Raw genomic sequence first — 18,987 nt, forward strand, 5'->3', positions numbered from 1 at the left:
CCCCTCTTAGGCTGTGGGGGGATGCTTTAGCAGTGAGCGGGCTTCGCCCGCCCACTTCCTGGATCCCAATAAGACCCAGAGTACACAGTGCTACCACCTCTTGGGGAGGCAGATTTCCTACAGCAACAGAAGAACCCCTCTCGTCACTGCAGTGTCTACACTGAAGCACTACAGCAGCACAGCTATGGTGTTTTAAGTGTAGACATAGCCCGAGGTGCTTAGTTATATATTTTCATATGTACAGTACATGAGTTTCAATGCACATTTTAATTGCAATAATGATCTTCACTCTCTCTGCTGGCAGAGAAGATTTTACATTTAATGACTTGTTTAAAGATGACTAACCCTGGAAGAGGGTATGCTGGAAGCTGGGCTTCTGCCTAAAGAAAGTTTTAAAGTGATTTTAGCATAGTCTTCTGCATTTTTTTAAATTAGAAATTCCTGTTCTGTCTGAGTGGAAAACTAGTGAAATGATTACATCTGAAGAGGAGATGAGATTTTAAGTCAGACTGTGAAAAACTATTTTTAAAGTTTTTTTAACACCTATTTAGCTTCAGTGATTAACACTTTGAAGAAAAGAGGTCTTTAATTAAAAATCCAAACACCCCTGTTCTTTCCATTGAAATGTGAGAGCTAACAGTGTACATGTGCTGTGACCCCCAACATGTCCTCTAGCAAAACCAGGGGAGCAGATACTCCTAATTTTTTCTTAGGTACAGAACAAGCAGAAAAAAATCTTAAAACCCCAAACAAACTCCTCCTTTCAGGCTTTCTTTATATGTTATAATAAAGCAAAAATAAAGGTCACAAGTCCAATATTTTTAGTAGGGCTGTCAAGCGATTAAAAAAATGAATTGTGATTAATTGCACTGTTAAATAAATGGTATTCAATATTGTTTAAATATTTTTGGATGTTTTCTACATTTTCAAATATATTGATTTCAATTACAACACAGAATACAGTGTACAGGGCTCTTATTTTTGATTACAAGTATTTGCACTGTAAAAAAAACAAAAGAAACAGTATTTTTCAATTCACCTAATACAAGTACTGTAGTGCAATCTATTTATCATGAAAGTTGAACTTACAGATTTGGAATTATATATAAAAAATAACTGCATTAAAAAATAAAACAATGTAAAACTTTAGAGCCTACACGTCCTCTCAGTCCTACTTCAGCCAATCACTCAGACAAACAAGTTTGGTTACAATTTGCAGGAGATAACGCTGCCCGTTTCTTGTTTACAATGTCACCTGAAAATGAGAACAGGCGTTTGCATGGCACTGTTGTAGCTGGCATTACAAGATATTTATGTGCCAGATGTGCTAAAGATTCATATGTCACTTCATGCTTCAGCCACCATTCCAGTGGACATGCGTTCATGCTGATGACGCGTTTGTAATGATCCAAAGCAGAGCGGACTGACGCATGTTCATTTTCAACGTCTGAGTCAGATGCCACAGCAGTGGGTTGATTTTCTTTTTTGGTGGTTCAGGTTTGGTAGTTTCCGCATCCGAGTGTTGCTCTTTTAAGACTTCTGAAAGCATGCTCCACACCCTGTCCCGCTCAGATTTTGGACAGAGCTTCAGATTCTTAAACCTTGAGTCGAGTGCTATAGCTATTTTTAGAAATCTCACATTGGTACCTTCTTTGCGTTTTGTCAAATCTGCTGTGAAAGTGTTCTTAAAACGAACATATGCTGGATCATCATCCGAGACTGCTATAACATAAAATATATGGCAGAATGCTGGTAAAACAGAGTAGGGGACATATAATTCTCTCCCAAGGCATTCAGTCACAAATTCTAAGTAACGCATTTTTTTCGCAAACCCCATCAGCATGGAAGCATGTCCTCTGGAATGGTGGCCGAAGCATGAAGAGGCATACGAATGTTTAGCATATCTGGCACGTAAATACCTTGCAACGCCAGCTCCAAAAGTGCCATGCGAATGCCTGTTCTCACTTTCAGGTGACATTGTAAATAAGAAGCAGGCAGCAGTATCTCCCATAACTTATTTGTCTTAGCGATTGGTTGAACAAGAAGTAAGACTGAGTGGACTTGTAGGCGCTAAAGTTTTGCATGGTTTTGTTTTTGAGTGCAGTTATGTAACAAAAAAAATCTCTACATTTGTATGTTACACTTTCACGATAAAAAGATTGCACTACCGTACTTGTATGAGGTAAATTGAAAAATACTATTTCTTTTATCATTTTTACAGTACAAATATTTGTAATAAAAATAATATAAAGTGAGTACTGTACACTTTGTATTCTGTGTTGTAATAGAAATCAATATATTTTGAAAATGTAGAAAAACATGCAAAAATATGTAATAAATTTCAATTGGTATTTTATTTAACAGTGTGATTAAAACTGTGATTAATTTTTGAGTTAATTGCGTGAGTTAACTGCGATTAATCGACAGCCCTAAATTTTAGATATCCTTTGTAGGCCCCTTTTAAATCAATGGGAGAAACAATGTTTTCCATCCTGATTAAATCATACATTTCTGATGATTGCACAAGAATATGTCCTGGAAAACAAATATCTAGAACAAAAATTCTTAAAATTTCTAAGTTCGGAAAATAGAGATGGCTTATTGTTCAAAATGGAGAGAGCATCAAACATCATGGAATATAATCTAACAAATGAGTATGGGGTAATTGGGGAACTCTAGCAGGGCTACTCCTCTGTGTTTAGTTGCCTTTGTGTGAAAAGGGAAGGTGATTGCAGCAGAGATTGAATGAGTATTGGAGACCCCCTCTACACCATTTCTGGAGCAGAGGGTTGGATGTTCAGCCTAGGGGTAGGAAGGTGGGGTTCAAATATATTAAAACAGTACCTGGCTTGTTGAATGGCCTCTTTCTATTTCTAGAATTTCTTGGATCCTTATAGTAAAATATCAGTGTCTCAAGGTGTCATTGGGAGGCAATAATTAGAGGTGAAAGGAATATAAATATTAGATTTCAGGGGGTGTCAATGGATGTCAGAGCTGGAATACTGTAGCCTCAGAATGTATAGCTTTAGGATAAGTAAAATTTGCAAAAATGCCTTAGTGATTTAGGAGCATAAGTCCCATTGACTTTCAGTGATGCTTAGGCTCCTAGGGATATAGGTTACTTTTGAAAATGGAACTTAGGGACTTTGTCACTTAGGTGATTTTGGGAAATTTACTCTTGAAGATTTACCATGTTTTCTGGGTCTAACTCCATAATTATGTATGTCTTCATTTGGCTTTAGATTGTTTCCAGTAAAACACTCACTCGGCCTTTGGAGTTGAAGAAAGGAAAGCCAGCAGGAAAAGGCACCATTACGGTAACCGTGCTTTGTGTATATCCCTAAAAGAATGAATGAGCTTGTCACTTTATGTAGAGTTAAATTTCTTTGGTTAAATAAATTAGCTTTGGGTAAATTAATTTCAAAGTTTGCTTTTTGGCAGTGTTAAATTGTGTTACTTGACGTGTGTGTGTGTGTGTGTGTGTGCAAGAAAACATATTTACAACCAGAAGCAAAGGCCCTTTCATGTGCCTGAGTGTCTGCTAAGCTTCACTGGAAATTAATTTGTCTTTAAATTCTTGTGACACAGATTTCAGCAGAAGAGATAAAAGACACAAGAGTTGTCAGTCTAGAGATTGAAGCACAGAACTTGGACAAAAAGGTAATTGATTCTTACACAGTTACACATGTTTTTATAGCTATATTCAGGACTTGCAGTAAGGTGGAGTTCAGTTCTGCTTGCTCTGAATGTGTGTTTGTGTTCACTAATTTTTTTTTTTAATCGGGAGAACAGTGTGGAAGAGGAAGTACTCACATTTAGTAAATGCTTAAACAAGAAACATGCTGTTTATGTTTTGAATGTAATGTCACATACAAAGTTACCAAACCACACTTTTGGGATTGGTCTTGCCTTTCATTCAAGGTGATTTCATTGAGATGTGTCTTTGATAATGGGCAGTTTACATGAAAAAACATCCTTGAGGTAGAATTGAAAGTTGAGTTAGGCTAAATATTAAATGTATTGGATAACAACTGGAGAACTTCCAAAGGTTCAGAGTTAAGTTTTGAATCCTTATCTGCAGCTTCTCCCAATTATCCAGATTTTGGAGTCCTCCCCCGTATGCCCTACTGTCCATCATCGGGCAAAAAAATAATCCACCTTCTTCCTTCTGATTTTTCCAGACTGCTCCTTTCATGCTATGTTGGGGTGAGACTGTCTGATCCTTTGCAAAGTTGGTGTACTTTTCTTCTATGTTGTAGCACAATCCTGGACTGTCCATGTCCCATCATTAACACTGGATGAGAAATAACACAATCTAAATATGGAAAATGCATACTCAGTGTTAACAAAGACATATTGAAGACCACACAAGATATGGGAAGTTGTAAAGTAAATGTATTTTATCCCATTTATTATTCCAAGAAAATTACTGTGGAACCACCAGATTACAATGTTATATATTTAGTGTTGCATTCTAAATAGAGTTGAAAATGGATCAACATTTTTTGTTTTTCTCCAAAAGTGGTGGGCTCTTGGTGTGAACTTCATGATATTAATTTTTATTTAAGGCTGTCAAGCAATTCAATTAATCATGATTAATTGTGCTGTTAAACAATAATAGAATACTATTTATTTAAATATTTTTGGATGTTTTCTACATTTTCAAATATAATGATTTCGAATACCAAGTGTATAGTGCTCACTTTATTTTTGTTTACAAATATTTGCACAGTAAAAAACAAAAGAAGTAATATTTTTCAATACACCTAATACAAGTACTGTAGTGCAATCTCTTTACCATGAAAGTTGAACTTACGAATGTAGAATTATGTACAAAATATAAATTCAAAAATAAAACAATGTAAAACTTTAGAGCCTACATGTCCAGTTAGTCCTATTTCAGCCAATAACTTGGACAAACAAGTTTCGTTACAATTTTCAGGAGATAATGCTGCCCGGTTCTTGTTTACAATGTCACCTGAAAGTAAGAACAGGTGTTTGCATGGCACTGTTGTAGTCGGCGTCACAAAATATTTACGTGCCAGATGCAGTAAAGATTGATATGTCTCTTCATGCTTCAACCACCGTTCCAGAGGATAAGCGTTCATGCTTATGATGGGTTCTGCCTGACAACGATCCAAAGCAGTATGTACTGATGCTTCATTTTCATCATCTGAGTCAGATGCCACAAGCAGAAGGTTGATTTTCTTTTTTGGTGGTTCAGGTTTTGTAGTTTCCACATCTGAATGTTGCTCTACAACAACTGTGGGACTCCTCGCCTTCCACGCAGATGATCTGTCCCCTTCCACTGGTTCTGATGGTACCTCCAATGGAACTGGAGTCTGCCTTCTCATCCTCCGACAAATTGGACACCGGAGAGGGATTATTGGCATTGTACCACCTGCATGTGCATTCATGAAGGCCATCCCGGTCTTGGCACCCATGGAGCCACCGTACCCTATGCCATGGGGACCACCTCAACATCCTCCGGATCCGACCTACTGTCCATACTGCAGACTCTGGTCCTGATGCCCTCCCTCAGAACTAGCCTGATCCACAAGGGAACTTTCACCTGCCTCCCCACTGAGGGCCCCTTCTAGCAGGCACTCAGATCCGTTGGAGGAGGAGGAATCCCTTAGCCTAGCTCTGAGGGTGCCGCCAGAATCAGTGAGATTTCCCTCCTCTTCTATGGATGAGGCAGTGACTACAGTATCCCCTTCGCCTCCAAATGACTTCAGACAGCTCTAAGAGCTACTGCACAGAGTCGCCGGGGAACTCTATATTACCCTGGAGGAAATCCAAGACACCCAGCATAAACTCTTGGATATTCTCCACTCCTCGGCACCATCTTGGGTTGCATTGCCTATTAATGATGCCATTCTTGAGCCTGCCAGAACATTATGGCACACCCCAACTACCTGCCTGCCTACCCCCAAAAGACGTTGACGGAGAAAGACGTTATTACGTTCCATCTAAGGGGTCCAAGTTTCTTTGTTTGCACCTCCGCCCGAGCCAAGTGGAAATACTTCACCTCCTGGGTTCAACAAAAGGGTGTTTTACCAGAATCAATGGGGATCCCTCGCCTTCTGGACTGTGTTTTGTCCTTGAAGGCATTGGGCCTTGCCATCAACTCTCTGAAAATCCACCTGGCTTCAATTAGCACATTCCACCCTCCCATGGAGGGTCACCCTATCTTTACACACCCACTAACTGCTAGGTTTTGGAAGGGCCTCATCAGAACCTTCCCACCCATTCAAACCCTTGCACCCGAATGGGACCTGAACCTAGTTGTACCCATGCTAATGAAACCACCCTTTGAACCATTGGCATCGTGCTCTATGTCCCTTCTGTATATAAGTCACTTTCCTTGTTGCCATCACTTCCGTGAGAAGGGTCAGCAAACTCGGAGCTATGGTGGTGGACCCACTTTACACAATTTTCCATAGTGCTAAGGTATCCCTGCGCCTACATTCCAAATTCTTACCAAAGGTAATCTCCTAGCTTCACATCAATCAATCCAGTCACTTATCTGTTTTCTTCCAAAAGCCACACAAATCTGCAGAGGAACGCCGACTCCATTTTCTAGAAGTCCAGTGGGCTTTAGCCTTCGACCTGCAGACAATTAAACCCGTCAGGGAGTTCCCCAGGCTGTTTGTTGCAGTAGCAGAAAGACTCAGGACAGGCCATCTCTACCCAGAGAATCTCTAAGTAGATTTCGGGTTGCATTAAACTCTGCTACCAGCTGGCCTGCCTCCCCACACCAGGTTGCAGACTCACTCCCCAGGAGCCCGGGCTTTGGCCATGGCCTCCCTCCAGGACATGCCACTCAGAGGACATATGTAGAGTGGCCACATGGAGTTCTGTACATACCTTTGCAACCTTTGCAGGACTCAGTGGCGAACTCCTCCTTCGGTACAGCAGTTCTCAACACAATCATTCCATCCTCATCCTTGCGCCATTGTCTGACTTAGGTATTGCTTGTTAATCACTCTCAGTGGAATACGATAGGGGCCATCATTCAAAGACGAAGAAGACGTTACTTACCTGTAACTGGAGGCTCGTCGAGATGCATGGTTCCTATCTGTATTCCGCTTCCTGCCCTCCTTCCCCTCTGCTATGGATCTGTCTGATTCACGGTACAGAAGGAACTGATCACCTCTGACGGAAGCACAAGGCGAGCCAGGCTGCATTGTAGACCAACAGACACTACTTTCAAATTACGCACGTGTATGGCACACATGCGTAACCCTTAGTGGAGTACAGATAATACTCGAAGAATCTCCAGCTACAGGTAAGTAATCTCCTCATTTTAAGGGAAAGAAAATGTAATTTTGGTTCACTTTTAACTGTGATTCATCTTAACTGAAAGGTTTGTGCTTTCATAGATTGTTCCTTTCATAGATTCCAAGGCCAGAAGGGACCATTGTGATCATCTAGTCTGATCTCCTGTATAACACAGGCCACAGAATGGCCCCAAAATAATTCCTAGAGCAGGTCTTTTAGAAAACGTGCCATCTTGACTGAATAATTGTCAGTGATAGAGAATCTATCAACACTAATACTTTTATCAGCCAAACTTGTAATCTCATTTAAAAAAAAAACAAACATGTTAGTTTGAAAGAATGTATTTTCTATTTTGATTGGCATTAACGATATAACCCTCCTTTAATTCTTTATTGATTGAGTCCTGTAACAGCCGTTCCATTAACTTGCCCGGGATCGATGTCAAACTGACAGGCCTGTAATTACCTGGGTCATCTCATTTACGCTTTTAAAATATTGACAACACATTGGCTTTCTTCTAGTCTTCTGTGTACCAAGACACAAGTTTGTAATGTAGATTAGTCTTATGTCTTTATAGCTTTGTCACTTTATAGCTACCTTCACTCACCCTCTAAACCAGGTTTTTTTTAAGCCATACAGGCTTCTTCCTTGATTGTGAGGATTATGGCTTTTTGGGTATCTAGTAAGGTCTTCTTAAATGATTCCAAATTATCATTTTTCTGATTAAATTCTTCCTCCCATCTGATCTGGCTCATAATTGTTTTTGGCTTTGTGAAATTGGCCCTTTTTAAAGCACCATATTTATATAATCACAGGTCTGGACTTATTCTGGGTGCACATTATAAATGTAATTAAGTCATGCTCTCTTGTGCCTAAGTTACATTAACTTTTAGTTCTGTGATAAGTTCCTCTTTATCAGTCGAGACGAAGTCTCATGTAGAATTGTCCTGTGTTGGATGCAACACTTTTTGAGTTAGGAAATTTTCATCTACAATATTTAAAAATTCTACGGATGTTATAGGACTGGCAGCATGAGACCTCCAGCATATGTCACTCAGATTGAAGTCCCCCATGATCATACAGATTTTCTTCTTACTAATTATAGATATATACCAAGGAGGTGGTCATCCTGTTCCCTCATGTGATTTTGGGTCTGTAGCAGACACCAACTAATACCCCATCTTGCGTTTTATCTGTTAGGACATTGATTCATAAGCATTCATGATCATTTTCTTCCGAGTTATCAGTGACTCAGAAACTATTAATGCCATTTTTGACATAGAGTGCTACTTCCCCTCCCTTTTTGCCTACTTGATCTTTTCTAAATAGGCTATGACCATTCACTTTTAACATTTCAGTCATGCAAATCGTCTTACCAGGTTTCAGTAATACCAGCTAGATCAATTTATGCTCATAAAAGAGCAATTTCAATTCCTCTTGTTTGTTACCCAGGCTCCTCCTAGCTTTGGTGTACAGGTGATTCAGGAATTTCTTCTCTTTGTGTACTTTGATTCCTTGGTTGATTTTGTTTTCAGCATGTCAATTTTGTGCTGAGTGCTCATATCTTTCCTCTTCTTACCCTCCCCTTTTTGTTATTAGTTTAATGACCTCCTGGCTACTCTAGCTGGCCTGTCGCTAAGGAGACTGGATGGCCACTACTTCAGTAGAAGAGGGACTGAACTATAGAGCCCTTTCTTCCCATAGAAAGTGGACCAATGTTCCATAAAACCACAACCCTCCACCTTACAACACTTACCTAGCCAGCAGTTCACTTTCAAAATCTTCTGCCTTCCTTTGCTGATGGGACAGGATTAGGAAGGATCTCAGAGAAGATCACTTGGACATTCTTCTTCTTCCACATATTTCTGAGTTCCCTGAAGTAATTTATTATCCACAGGATATTCTCAGTGCAGTGTCATTAGCACCGATATGAACCATCAACAATTGATCCTTTCCTGTCAACTCCAAAAGCCCATCGAATCTTAGAATGACATCTGGTGTCGTGGCTCTGGGAAAGCAGCATGCCAACCTGTTGCCTGTCCCTTGCAGAATGTTCTTTTGATTTTTCTGAGTATTGAATCCCCAACATGGATTGCCTGTCTTCCTTGGATGGTAAGAGAATTCTTTGGTGGCAGGCTTTATTTTCCGACAGGTTGGGCTGAGCTGCCACCTGCAAGTGTGTCCCATACATCTCTCTATTCCTAGACCAGCTGGATCTTGAGAGGTATCTTCCACTGTTTCCATGCTGAGAACCTGGTGTTGATTGGAAACTTCTAGCTGTGTAGAATTTCTCGCAGTCCTTTTCTCTCTGGGAGCCACAGCCTGCTTTTCAGTGTCTCTCTCTGGCTGTGAAAAATGCCGCCCTGACCTCTTGCCTGATACGAACTACCAGGCCTCCTTTTGACTTTTCTCTCTGACTCCTTGGTGGCCCGCTCCTTTTTTCCTGGAACCTGGGGTGCTGATGTTTCCTGAACCTGGCTGTCTAGGGATTCCTCAGCTTCTCTGATTCTCTACTTGCCCTTCAAATCCAAGAACTTTCTCCTCCTGGACAGCCACCAAGCTACAGTATATGCACTGGAAATCCCTTCTGGCTTCCGGCAGGAAAGAGAACATGGCACATCCATTGCAGGTCACCACTGCCATTCCATCACTGGCCATCTTGGAACCACACACAGAGCTGTACCTGGAAGGAAAGCCTCTCACACACCATCTCGCAGTTCCCTCCAAAACTCTCTTGTAAGATGTCTCTGTTTGTGGCTCTCAAGTTTGCCTCACAAGTAGCTTTTTATATGATGTCTCCTTGCTTAGCCCAGCTCCGCCTCTCACTACCAGGGAGCAATTAACAACTCAGACTTCAAACATCGGAGCTGATCAAACTTTCAAGGGTTAGAGGCTCATATCTTTTACCAAGGCTCTGATCAAATCTCCTTTGGAACAGGGATTGTCCTTCAGTGTTTGGAAAATGCCTAGCACACAGTGGTGTATTGCTAATAAATAAATCAATTCAATGGCAAAAAACTTCCTTAACGCAGAGCTGTAGTTGCTTGATGGTATGTTGTTCCCTTGCAGAACTTTAAGTTGAGCAAAACTCAAAATTCTGAAAATTGGATAGTGTAAAGTCAAGGTTGTCTATGCAACCTTAACTGTGCCCTCTTTCAGCACTTCCCCAATATGCCTCTTTAACAGACATACCTTTACTCTGCCAACCCCACAGTTGATTAAATGTGCAAGCTCTTCACCGCCTCTTACAATCCATTCACCCTCACCCACAGGATTCCATCTAACACTATAGAAGGATAAACCAGGGTGGGTGGAAAAAAGTAGCCCACGCCACATTCCCTCTACCCTTTTGGGGGAATGACTCAGTATGTACACAGCGCATACTCATGGTGACCCATGGCATGGTAAGATTCCGAAGATTCCAGAACCTGGCGTAAACTCTCACACACAGCGAACTCCCCGGAATGAATACCACATGTATAGTGTTTAAGAACCATTTCACAGCCTTTTACAACTCCCTTATTACTCATAGGACACCATCTCTTTTACTTTACTGTCATTAAAGCATTAGAATCCTCTCATGTTCCACCTCACTGCTAACTATAATAAAAACCCTATGCCCTGCTGTTGGCATAACCTGTGCAGTTCTGCATAGAAATGATGCATACTGTATCCTGAAGGTACACAAGGACCTCTTCCCTTTCCTCACACACACAAGGGTAGAAAACATAGACCACCTCATATCCCAGTCACACACCTCAAAGTTATCCACAGGCACACCTCTAACAAGTAGAGCTAACTACTGCCTCCTCCATTCAGAACAGCTCCCCTGACAGTGAGAACACTCACTTTGCCTGGAATGTATGCACATAATACATCCTTAGACTGCTGTCCTACCCCAGCTCGCGACCAACAATACCTAGTGTAAAAAACCAAAAACCCCTCTGCCCTGCTAATTATATAATGTGCACAACACTGCACTGAAATGATGCGTGCTGGAGCCTGAAGGTACCCGTGCAGCTCTTCCCTTCCCTCAGCTCAGCCCAAACATTAGAGTTTGCAAAATATAGATCTCCTCATCTCATAATCCCAGCTGTCACAAACCTCAAAGTAATACATGCATCTCCTTATCTCCCAAACACACCTTTATCCAGCAGACCCAACTACTGCCCTCACCTTTCAGTGTAAATACACCTAACATCTAATACACTGACTGCACCTGGAGTGTATCCAAATCATTCTCAATGGCTACTGCCAGCTCCATGGGACCAGAAAGAAGTTGGCAGCCTTTTTTTTTTTTTTTTTTTTTTTTTTTTGTCCTTTAGTAGATGGCATCCTGTGGCTGAGAGTGAATGGGTTGTAAAAGAAGGTGAAGAGCTTATATGTTTCAGTAACTGTGGGGTTGGCAGAGTGAAAGTATGTGCGTTAATGGAGGGTACTGGGGCACTGTCAGAGCTATGAGGTTCAGGAGGGATGGGGTGCACTGTCAGAGCTCTGGGGCCTGCAGGGGGGTTGGGGTGCACTGCAGAGCTGGAGGGTGCAGTTGGGGTGAACTGACAGAACTGTGGGGTGCAGGTAGGTTGAGGTGCAGGGGGGTTGGGGTATGCTGGCAGAGCTGTGGAGTGCAGGGGGTTGAGGTGCACTGGCAGAGCTGTGGAATACATGGGGATTGGGGTGCACTAGGAGTGCACTAGGATTGGGGCTGACGAGGTTGAGCTGCAGGATGTGGGGCGGTTTCAGATGCAGGATTGGGTGCACTGACAGAGCTGTGGAGTACGTGAGGTGGGGGTGTGCTGGCAGAGCTTGCGGGACCATACCTCCCACATCTGAGTCCCCAACCTCTCTTGCCTCACCTATCATCCATCCTTATTTATCCCCCTCCCTCCTCACTGCAGTCCAAAATCCCCCTCCCCTCATTTCCCCACTCCTCTGTCCCGTAATATCCCCCCAGGCATTTACATGTCTAATTCCCCCCCAGACATGGATTACATTCCCTCCAAAATACAGCTGCCACCAACAACTCTCACATTGCAGCGTCCTCCAGCCCCTCCATGCAGAACTCCTTTTGTCGTAGGGGAGGGCTATGATAACTATTTAATGGCAGTGTGAGTTCACCGACAAAAGGCCTCTGTTTCATCTAGTCATTAGTTTCTCAGTTTAACAGTACAAGGCATCAGAAGGAAACCTGTTTTTGGGGGGGGGGCTGTAACCTGGAAACCCCTTGATCAAGTGACCGCATATACGTATAACTAATGCTACCCCACGCTCCCATGAGGCACACCAAATTTCAACAAATCTGCCTAAGCATGTCGATTTTAAAGGACTTAGGAAGGTCGACCTTTTAAACAGCTATAACGCTGCAACCATAGCTGTAGTGATGCACCTGCGCCACTGTAATATGTGCACTGCCACACAAACTTCTCTGTGCTTTCTGTCCCACTGGGGATGCCAGCTTTCCATCATTCCCGTCCCCAAACGTGATGTACTCCTACCCCAAACCTCCACCACTAAGTGTTTGGTATTTATTTGGACAAAGCATGGGGGGTTGATTACTCCTATTTTTTGTTTTTACAGGATTTTTTGGGCAAATCAGATCCGTTTTTGGAATTTTACAAGCAGAGTGATGGTGGAAAATGGCAGCTGGTCTACAGATCAGAGGTAGGGTTTGCACACTGACGCACACTGTTCTGGCATTAGGTTCGGCACTCATTGCCTGAAAAGGGCGAACGTATTGTGCTGTGGGGAACAGGATGTTGCTGTGTTTTTACAGAAACTAGTTTTAGTGTCTACTGAACTCTGGTGCCACAAATGCTAACTTGCGCTTTGTTAAGTTTCTTTCATTTCAAAGGATTCCAAAGTATTTTCCAAACCAACTTATAAGTGTAGACAGAATGTAGTTATCCACCCTGGGATTTTGCACAGCATAGTAGGGTTAGGACCTATGGCACTTTGAAAAGAGTAGAGACTCCTTAATGGCCATATGTTAGGACCTTTTTTAATGTTTGATCTGAAAAAAGATGCAGTGTCCCTTAATGCTGTTGGAGTGTTAGTTCAGTCCTGACTTAGAGGAAAGAGTGGCACCTCCTGAGCTATGAGCTCTTGCTTTTTGCAGCACCTGTGTTTTACCGGATTTCTCCTCCCGGGATTAATCAGGCCCAACCTAGAATATATTTAGTCTGCACTTAAAATTTAGGCCGCCCTAGCTACATTGCTCAGGGCTGCGAAAAATCTCATGACCCGCGCAGTGTATTTACGTTGACCTAACCCCCACTGTAGCTACTGCCTCTCGAGGAGACAGATTTACTATAGTGATGGAAAAACCCCTTTTGTTGCTGTAGTAAGCATCTGCACTACAGTGGTGTGGCTGCAGCTGTGCCTCTGTAGTGCTTGTTGTATAGACATGTCCTTGGCATGCAAAATCTGAGAAGTTCGCAGCTTGAGGCTTGATCTACACTTAAAATTGATATCAACAAAGCTGTGTCAGTCAGGGCTGTAAAACCCCCCCACATCTCTGACTCGTGTAGCTATGCTGGCAAACCCCTCAAGATAGATGCAGCTATGTCGACAGAAGAGTGCTTCTGTCCACATAACTAATGTTGTTCAGGGAGGTGGTATTCCTATACCAGCACAAAAACTCCTTATGTCATTGTAAGCTGTGTCTACTGTAGGGGACTGTACGGACATAGCGCTGCTTGTATAGGCTCTGTAGAATAGACGTAGTCTGAAACACCATACCTCCAGTTCAAGAATTGCCTCCAGATACTCAGCATGGTGTAGAACTCTTGATTTTGACAATGTTAAAACTCTTAACAATTTGCATGTGGCATCCCCCATTCAAGATTATTTATTATATCTGTTGTCTTGCAGGTGATTAAGAACAATTTAAATCCATGCTGGAGGAAGTTTAGTGTTCCCTTGCAAACGTTCTGTGGAGGGGACTTCAATAACCCAATCAAGGTATGGTCTTTGGAAATGCGTAAGTGATTAGATTCTCTCTCTCATTCCTTTGCAATTGTAAGTCACCACCTCTGGGTTGACATTAACTAGCTATGTGATTATCAGGCTGTTCAATCTTTGCTTATCTAGAGAAGTTGTTTAAAAATTTAAATATTAGCAAATAAGAGATCACTTTTATTAAATGCAAAATGTATGTGAATGCAATAGCACCTGTCAAATTTAAAATAGGTCAAGAACTGCAAAAGTGAAGTTTCCCACACTCTTCCCTAATGACTGATCTATAGATAGAATTATCAGACTTTCGGTTATTGTCTGGAACGTAGCTGAGAGGGTCATTCAATGCTGAACCAAATTGATGGTGCTGAGGAAGGCGATAGTACAATGTAAACCTAAGTGCCATCTTTGGTCTTGTCCATTCATACTAGCAGGGACCCTTTCCCTATTGCCAGCTTGAGCAGAGGCTTTTCCTTGAAAAGGGCCTGGTTTTGGGTCTAGATTCTAACTCCTTGAGCTCTTACATACAATAAATGACTCTGTCTGACTCAAGGTCATGAGTAGGTCTTCAGCATAATACTCCACATTCATAAGGACAGGTTTCAGAGTAACAGCCGTGTTAGTCTGGATTCGCAAAAAGAAAAGGAGTACTTGTGGCACCTTAGAGACTAACCAATTTATCTGAGCATGAGCTTTCGTGAGCTACAGCTCACTTCATCGGATGCATCCGATGAAGTGAGCTGTAGCTCACGAAAGCTCATGCTCAAATAAATTGGTTAGTCTCTAAGGTGCCACAAGTACTCCTTTTCTTTTTGCACATTCATAAGGCAATTTCGTGTATCTTAAAACACCCCAAGTAGTTACCTAATCTTTTTAATTCACTGAAGTCTCTGATTAGAGGTGGGGTCTAAAAATTTACCCCTTCCACAATAAATGAATTCAAAACCACATGCTGTTCTTTCTAAACCAGCGTTTTCTCTGGTCAGTCAACCCAAAAAACATTTCTTTCTAGGTTTTCCTGTCTCATTGTACCTGCGAAGAAGCCTTGTGTTGGGAATCAGGTCTTAAAGGTTTAGCAAAAGGCCTGCATGTCAGTCAGTGTGCGTGTGCAGCATGGTAAATCCAAAGAATTACTGAGATTGTTAAATAGGAAAAAAGGTTTGAAATATGACTTGGAGTGCTAAATATGGGGTAAAAGATTTCAGTGATAAGTTTATGTACTTCATAATTGGGGAAAAACCTGACCGTGACCAAAAAAGAGGAATCCTCTTGACCCAAAGACATTGGAGAAGTGAGAGAGACACTGTCAAGGCCCATGTTGGTAATGTTTGTTGTCCCTCTTTGCCAAATTGATGCTAATTAAAATCCTCGATACTTTGCAAGCATGGCATAGAGTGAGGAATTTCATTATGTAAGGTTTTGTGTGCCAGGCTCTGAAAGCTGTGCTTTACAGTAGGAATCCATATTCGTCACTTCAGGGCAAATGTATGCTAATAATATACTTCCACATAGTGCCTTTCAATCAAGGACCTCAAAGCATTCACAAACATTTAATTAAACTCCACAACACGCCTGTGAAGAAGGGATGTATTATCCTCTGATTACAGGTGGAAAGGTGAGTCAGAAAGGTGAGTTTGGGTTGAAAGACAACCGTGGTTTCATAGCACTGAAGAATACAACATCAAGTCAGAATTTGGTGAGGACACTGGGGGGAAATGTCATAGGATCTTTAACGACCTCAAGTGTTCAAGCCCCTGATTTTAATCTAATTACATCCTGGTGAGAGTGTGATTGGGCAAGATGTGTGCCCCCTTTTTTTGACTCATTGCCATCATGTCCAGCTTTTGCTTCACAGAACCCTCAGTCAGTCTACTTTGGGGGCTTCCTAAGCTTCATGTAGAAATTGCTCATAGCCATTATTATGACTACGTGCTGCATAGCAAACACTGAATCAAGTCTCCGCTCCGCGGTCCTGATACATTAGAATAACTGTTCAAATGATTTAACATGGACACCAAAGTCTTATTTGTTTGATTTGGTTTCTGGACACCAGCTTTGCAGGTCTTTTGTGTGAGGATATTTTGGGTCAAGAGTATTAACCAAAGTTCAAGATAAACAGGTGTGGTTTGATTTCCTCAAATTAGTGCTGACACTAACTAATATTTCAGTAATTCTTTTGCACACTGCACTACTACCCTGCTGCACTGATATGCAGTGAGTGACCTCTGCAGGGTTTTCTTGATTTTTTTTTTTTTTTTTTTAAGATAAGTAACTCTTTCAACTTGGACAAAAATTGAAGTCCTTGATTGTCTTTTTTTTTTTTTAATCTGATGCAATTCCTTTCCACCAAAGTAATCTTTCATTGGAATTAGTTCTTCATGTAAACTAAAATGAGATTTTAAAGAACAAGATAACTACCCATCAATCTGATGACATAAGGAGTAGAGCAGAAGCCACCGCCTTCTGTGAATATTGGTGGTTTCATTTTTAGGAGGTAGAGCATCCTTTATTCACCTTGAGGACCTCTTGGGTCCCACAAAATATTGGACAAATGCAGGAAATAAGTATTTGCTGACAGTTGGGTTATGACCTGTTCCCTACAATATTGCTAGCTGGCCACTGATGCAGTCAGTGTTGACCGCCTGTGACTGCCCATTATTGCTGAAAAGAGCGTGTTTCAGAGATGTTTGTTTCCTTCTGAGCATCGTAACAGTCTAGCAATGGTAACCCATGTCTCTAGGACGCAGCTGTACCAGTACAAAAGATGCTCTGTGCTGATAGGAGAGCTCTCCCATCAGCATAAAAAATATTGCCTCAATCTCTGTTAGCAGGTGTGAGTTTACTGGGAAAAGAGTATGTGGATTCTGATGACTCACGGGGCTCGTTTCCCCACCCAGATATAAGGGAGGATGTAGTAGCTCTTTAGATGGAGAGGATGTAAGGTTCTGAGGTGAGAACTCCCTGTCCTGTTACCTCATCAGGTTGGTAATTCTGCAGCCTCAGTGCTTTAAATGTGAGCGTTATTTATTTCATTTCAAATTGTTTTAGCAGATGGGGTGATGAAAGGGATGGTAGAGAAGCTCATGGTGGAAACTGAAAATGGCTGCAGAGTGGGGAATGCAGAGGAAAGGAGGAAACAGAGACGAAGGATGGGGGAAGGAAGAGAAGTAAAAGGAAGAAATAACAGTGGTCTTAAAAGTGAGCATGCTTTTCCACTGAGTGAGGTCAAATGTGACTATAAGATACTTAATTGAACTTTTGGTTATTATTTATTAGCTAAAGGCACATTTCACCCTTGATTTTTGTGCAAATTTCCCAGTGACCAGTAGGAAGAGCTGCAGTGGATCAAGGGGAGTTTGTGAGATCTGAATTTAACCCTGTGGACTATAATTACACATGTAATTTGGGCCTCTCCAAAGAATGAGTTTGACACCCTTATAAAGCGTGGTCACTGAGCAGTCCTGAGAGTAGAACACTGGGAGAAGCTGACTGTGAGGAGATGGCTTGTGCTGAGCTGTGTCCTGTGATGGTGGTAATTTTTTCTTTGATAAAGCCAGACCCCCAAAAGTCAGTAAGTTTTGAAGTCTGTGGAGCATATGGAGTTTGTTTTTGAATAGGTGGGGAAAGGCACCAGTTCGTAAGCATTGGTTTTTGATTGTTTCCACTGGAGTCCTTGCATTCTGTGATTTTTAATACGTGTTGTGTGTTTTGTGCATATTAAAACCTCATACATACTGCTTTCTAGTGGCTAACATCATGTGGTGCTATAACTGATTTAGGTCTTAGCATGTTCTGTATGCCATGGTCACTTGCATTGGCATTAGCATTGCGGAATCAGGTCTCCAGGCTGATCTAAATGTGATTAACTATTCAAATATAGATAGTCTGCTCGGTACTGTGCAAAATACAAAAGAAGACAGTCTAGGTTTCTACTCTCTGGAGCTGCCAATCTCCAGTGCAGTCCATATTATTATTTTTTATGTATGCAAATATGAAAGACTTTGGAAGACGTTGGGTACAGCATTCTTATTGCTTCTTTCTCCATATTCCAGTTGAGTACCCTCTGCAGAATAAAATCATGTTTATACCTCTGTACCAACATACAAGTAAACAATATTCAGTAGTCTAGCAAAGCAGATCAATTTAGTTGGGGAGAGATCCTGACTGAAGCAAAACTTCTGCTGTGCATGTGAGTTGCATTTAATTGCCCGTTAGCTAAACAGGTGAGTAGCAGTATTTCTCTGTCTCTAACCAGGATTCACTTTGAGTGTCTCTTTTACTGTCAGGTTTCAGTTAGTGATATGGATGACAGCACCAGTTCTGATTTAATAGGGGAGTTCACTTGCATCACTGCAAAGCTGTTGGAAGCGAGAGATCATGTGGTGAGCAGCTGTAATTCTCCCTGATACAGTACCTTTGTCCATTGCCTGCTATTTCTTTCCTTTCAGGTACATTGTACAGATTATGATAGTGATGGGTCACATGACTTGATAGGCAGTTTTGAAACTAACCTGTCTCAGCTGCAGAAAGCAGGAGGCAGCTCTCTGGTGAGCTTTTTCTTTTTCTTCCCCATTTTTTTCAGCTGAGGGGGCCATAACTCACTGCAAAGGGTTTGCAACAGATTGTTGGATAGTGCTAGTGTAGAGTTCTGCTCCATATTCAAAAGTAATTTTATTTGTGCTGTAATGTCATAAACACACATCCCAGAAAAGTAAATACATTTTGCACCCCAAGCACCCCAGTCTGTAACTC

At 41.6% G+C, this 18,987-nt stretch overlaps 1 protein-coding gene across 5 annotated transcripts in view; it reads left to right on the forward strand.

Moving 5' to 3' along the window:
• Positions 1-18,987, forward strand: part of CPNE1 (copine 1) — an 87,539-nt gene that overhangs the window by 58,804 nt on the left and 9,748 nt on the right. For 4 of the 5 annotated variants that reach the window (XM_074970407.1, XM_074970409.1, XM_074970408.1 and 1 more), the window contains exons 4-8: positions 3,243-3,317; positions 3,589-3,660; positions 12,859-12,942; positions 14,152-14,241; positions 18,684-18,782. In XM_074970407.1, coding sequence (XP_074826508.1) covers positions 3,243-3,317; positions 3,589-3,660; positions 12,859-12,942; positions 14,152-14,241; positions 18,684-18,782 — 420 coding nt within the window. Of the gene's footprint in view, positions 1-3,242; positions 3,318-3,588; positions 3,661-12,858; positions 12,943-14,151; positions 14,242-18,521; positions 18,618-18,683; positions 18,783-18,987 lie in introns of all 5 variants that reach the window. The other variant, XM_074970412.1, reaches the window with a different exon arrangement.

This window comes from Natator depressus, chromosome 13 (genome assembly GCF_965152275.1).
Source record: "Natator depressus isolate rNatDep1 chromosome 13, rNatDep2.hap1, whole genome shotgun sequence".
NCBI lineage: Eukaryota > Metazoa > Chordata > Testudines > Cheloniidae > Natator > Natator depressus.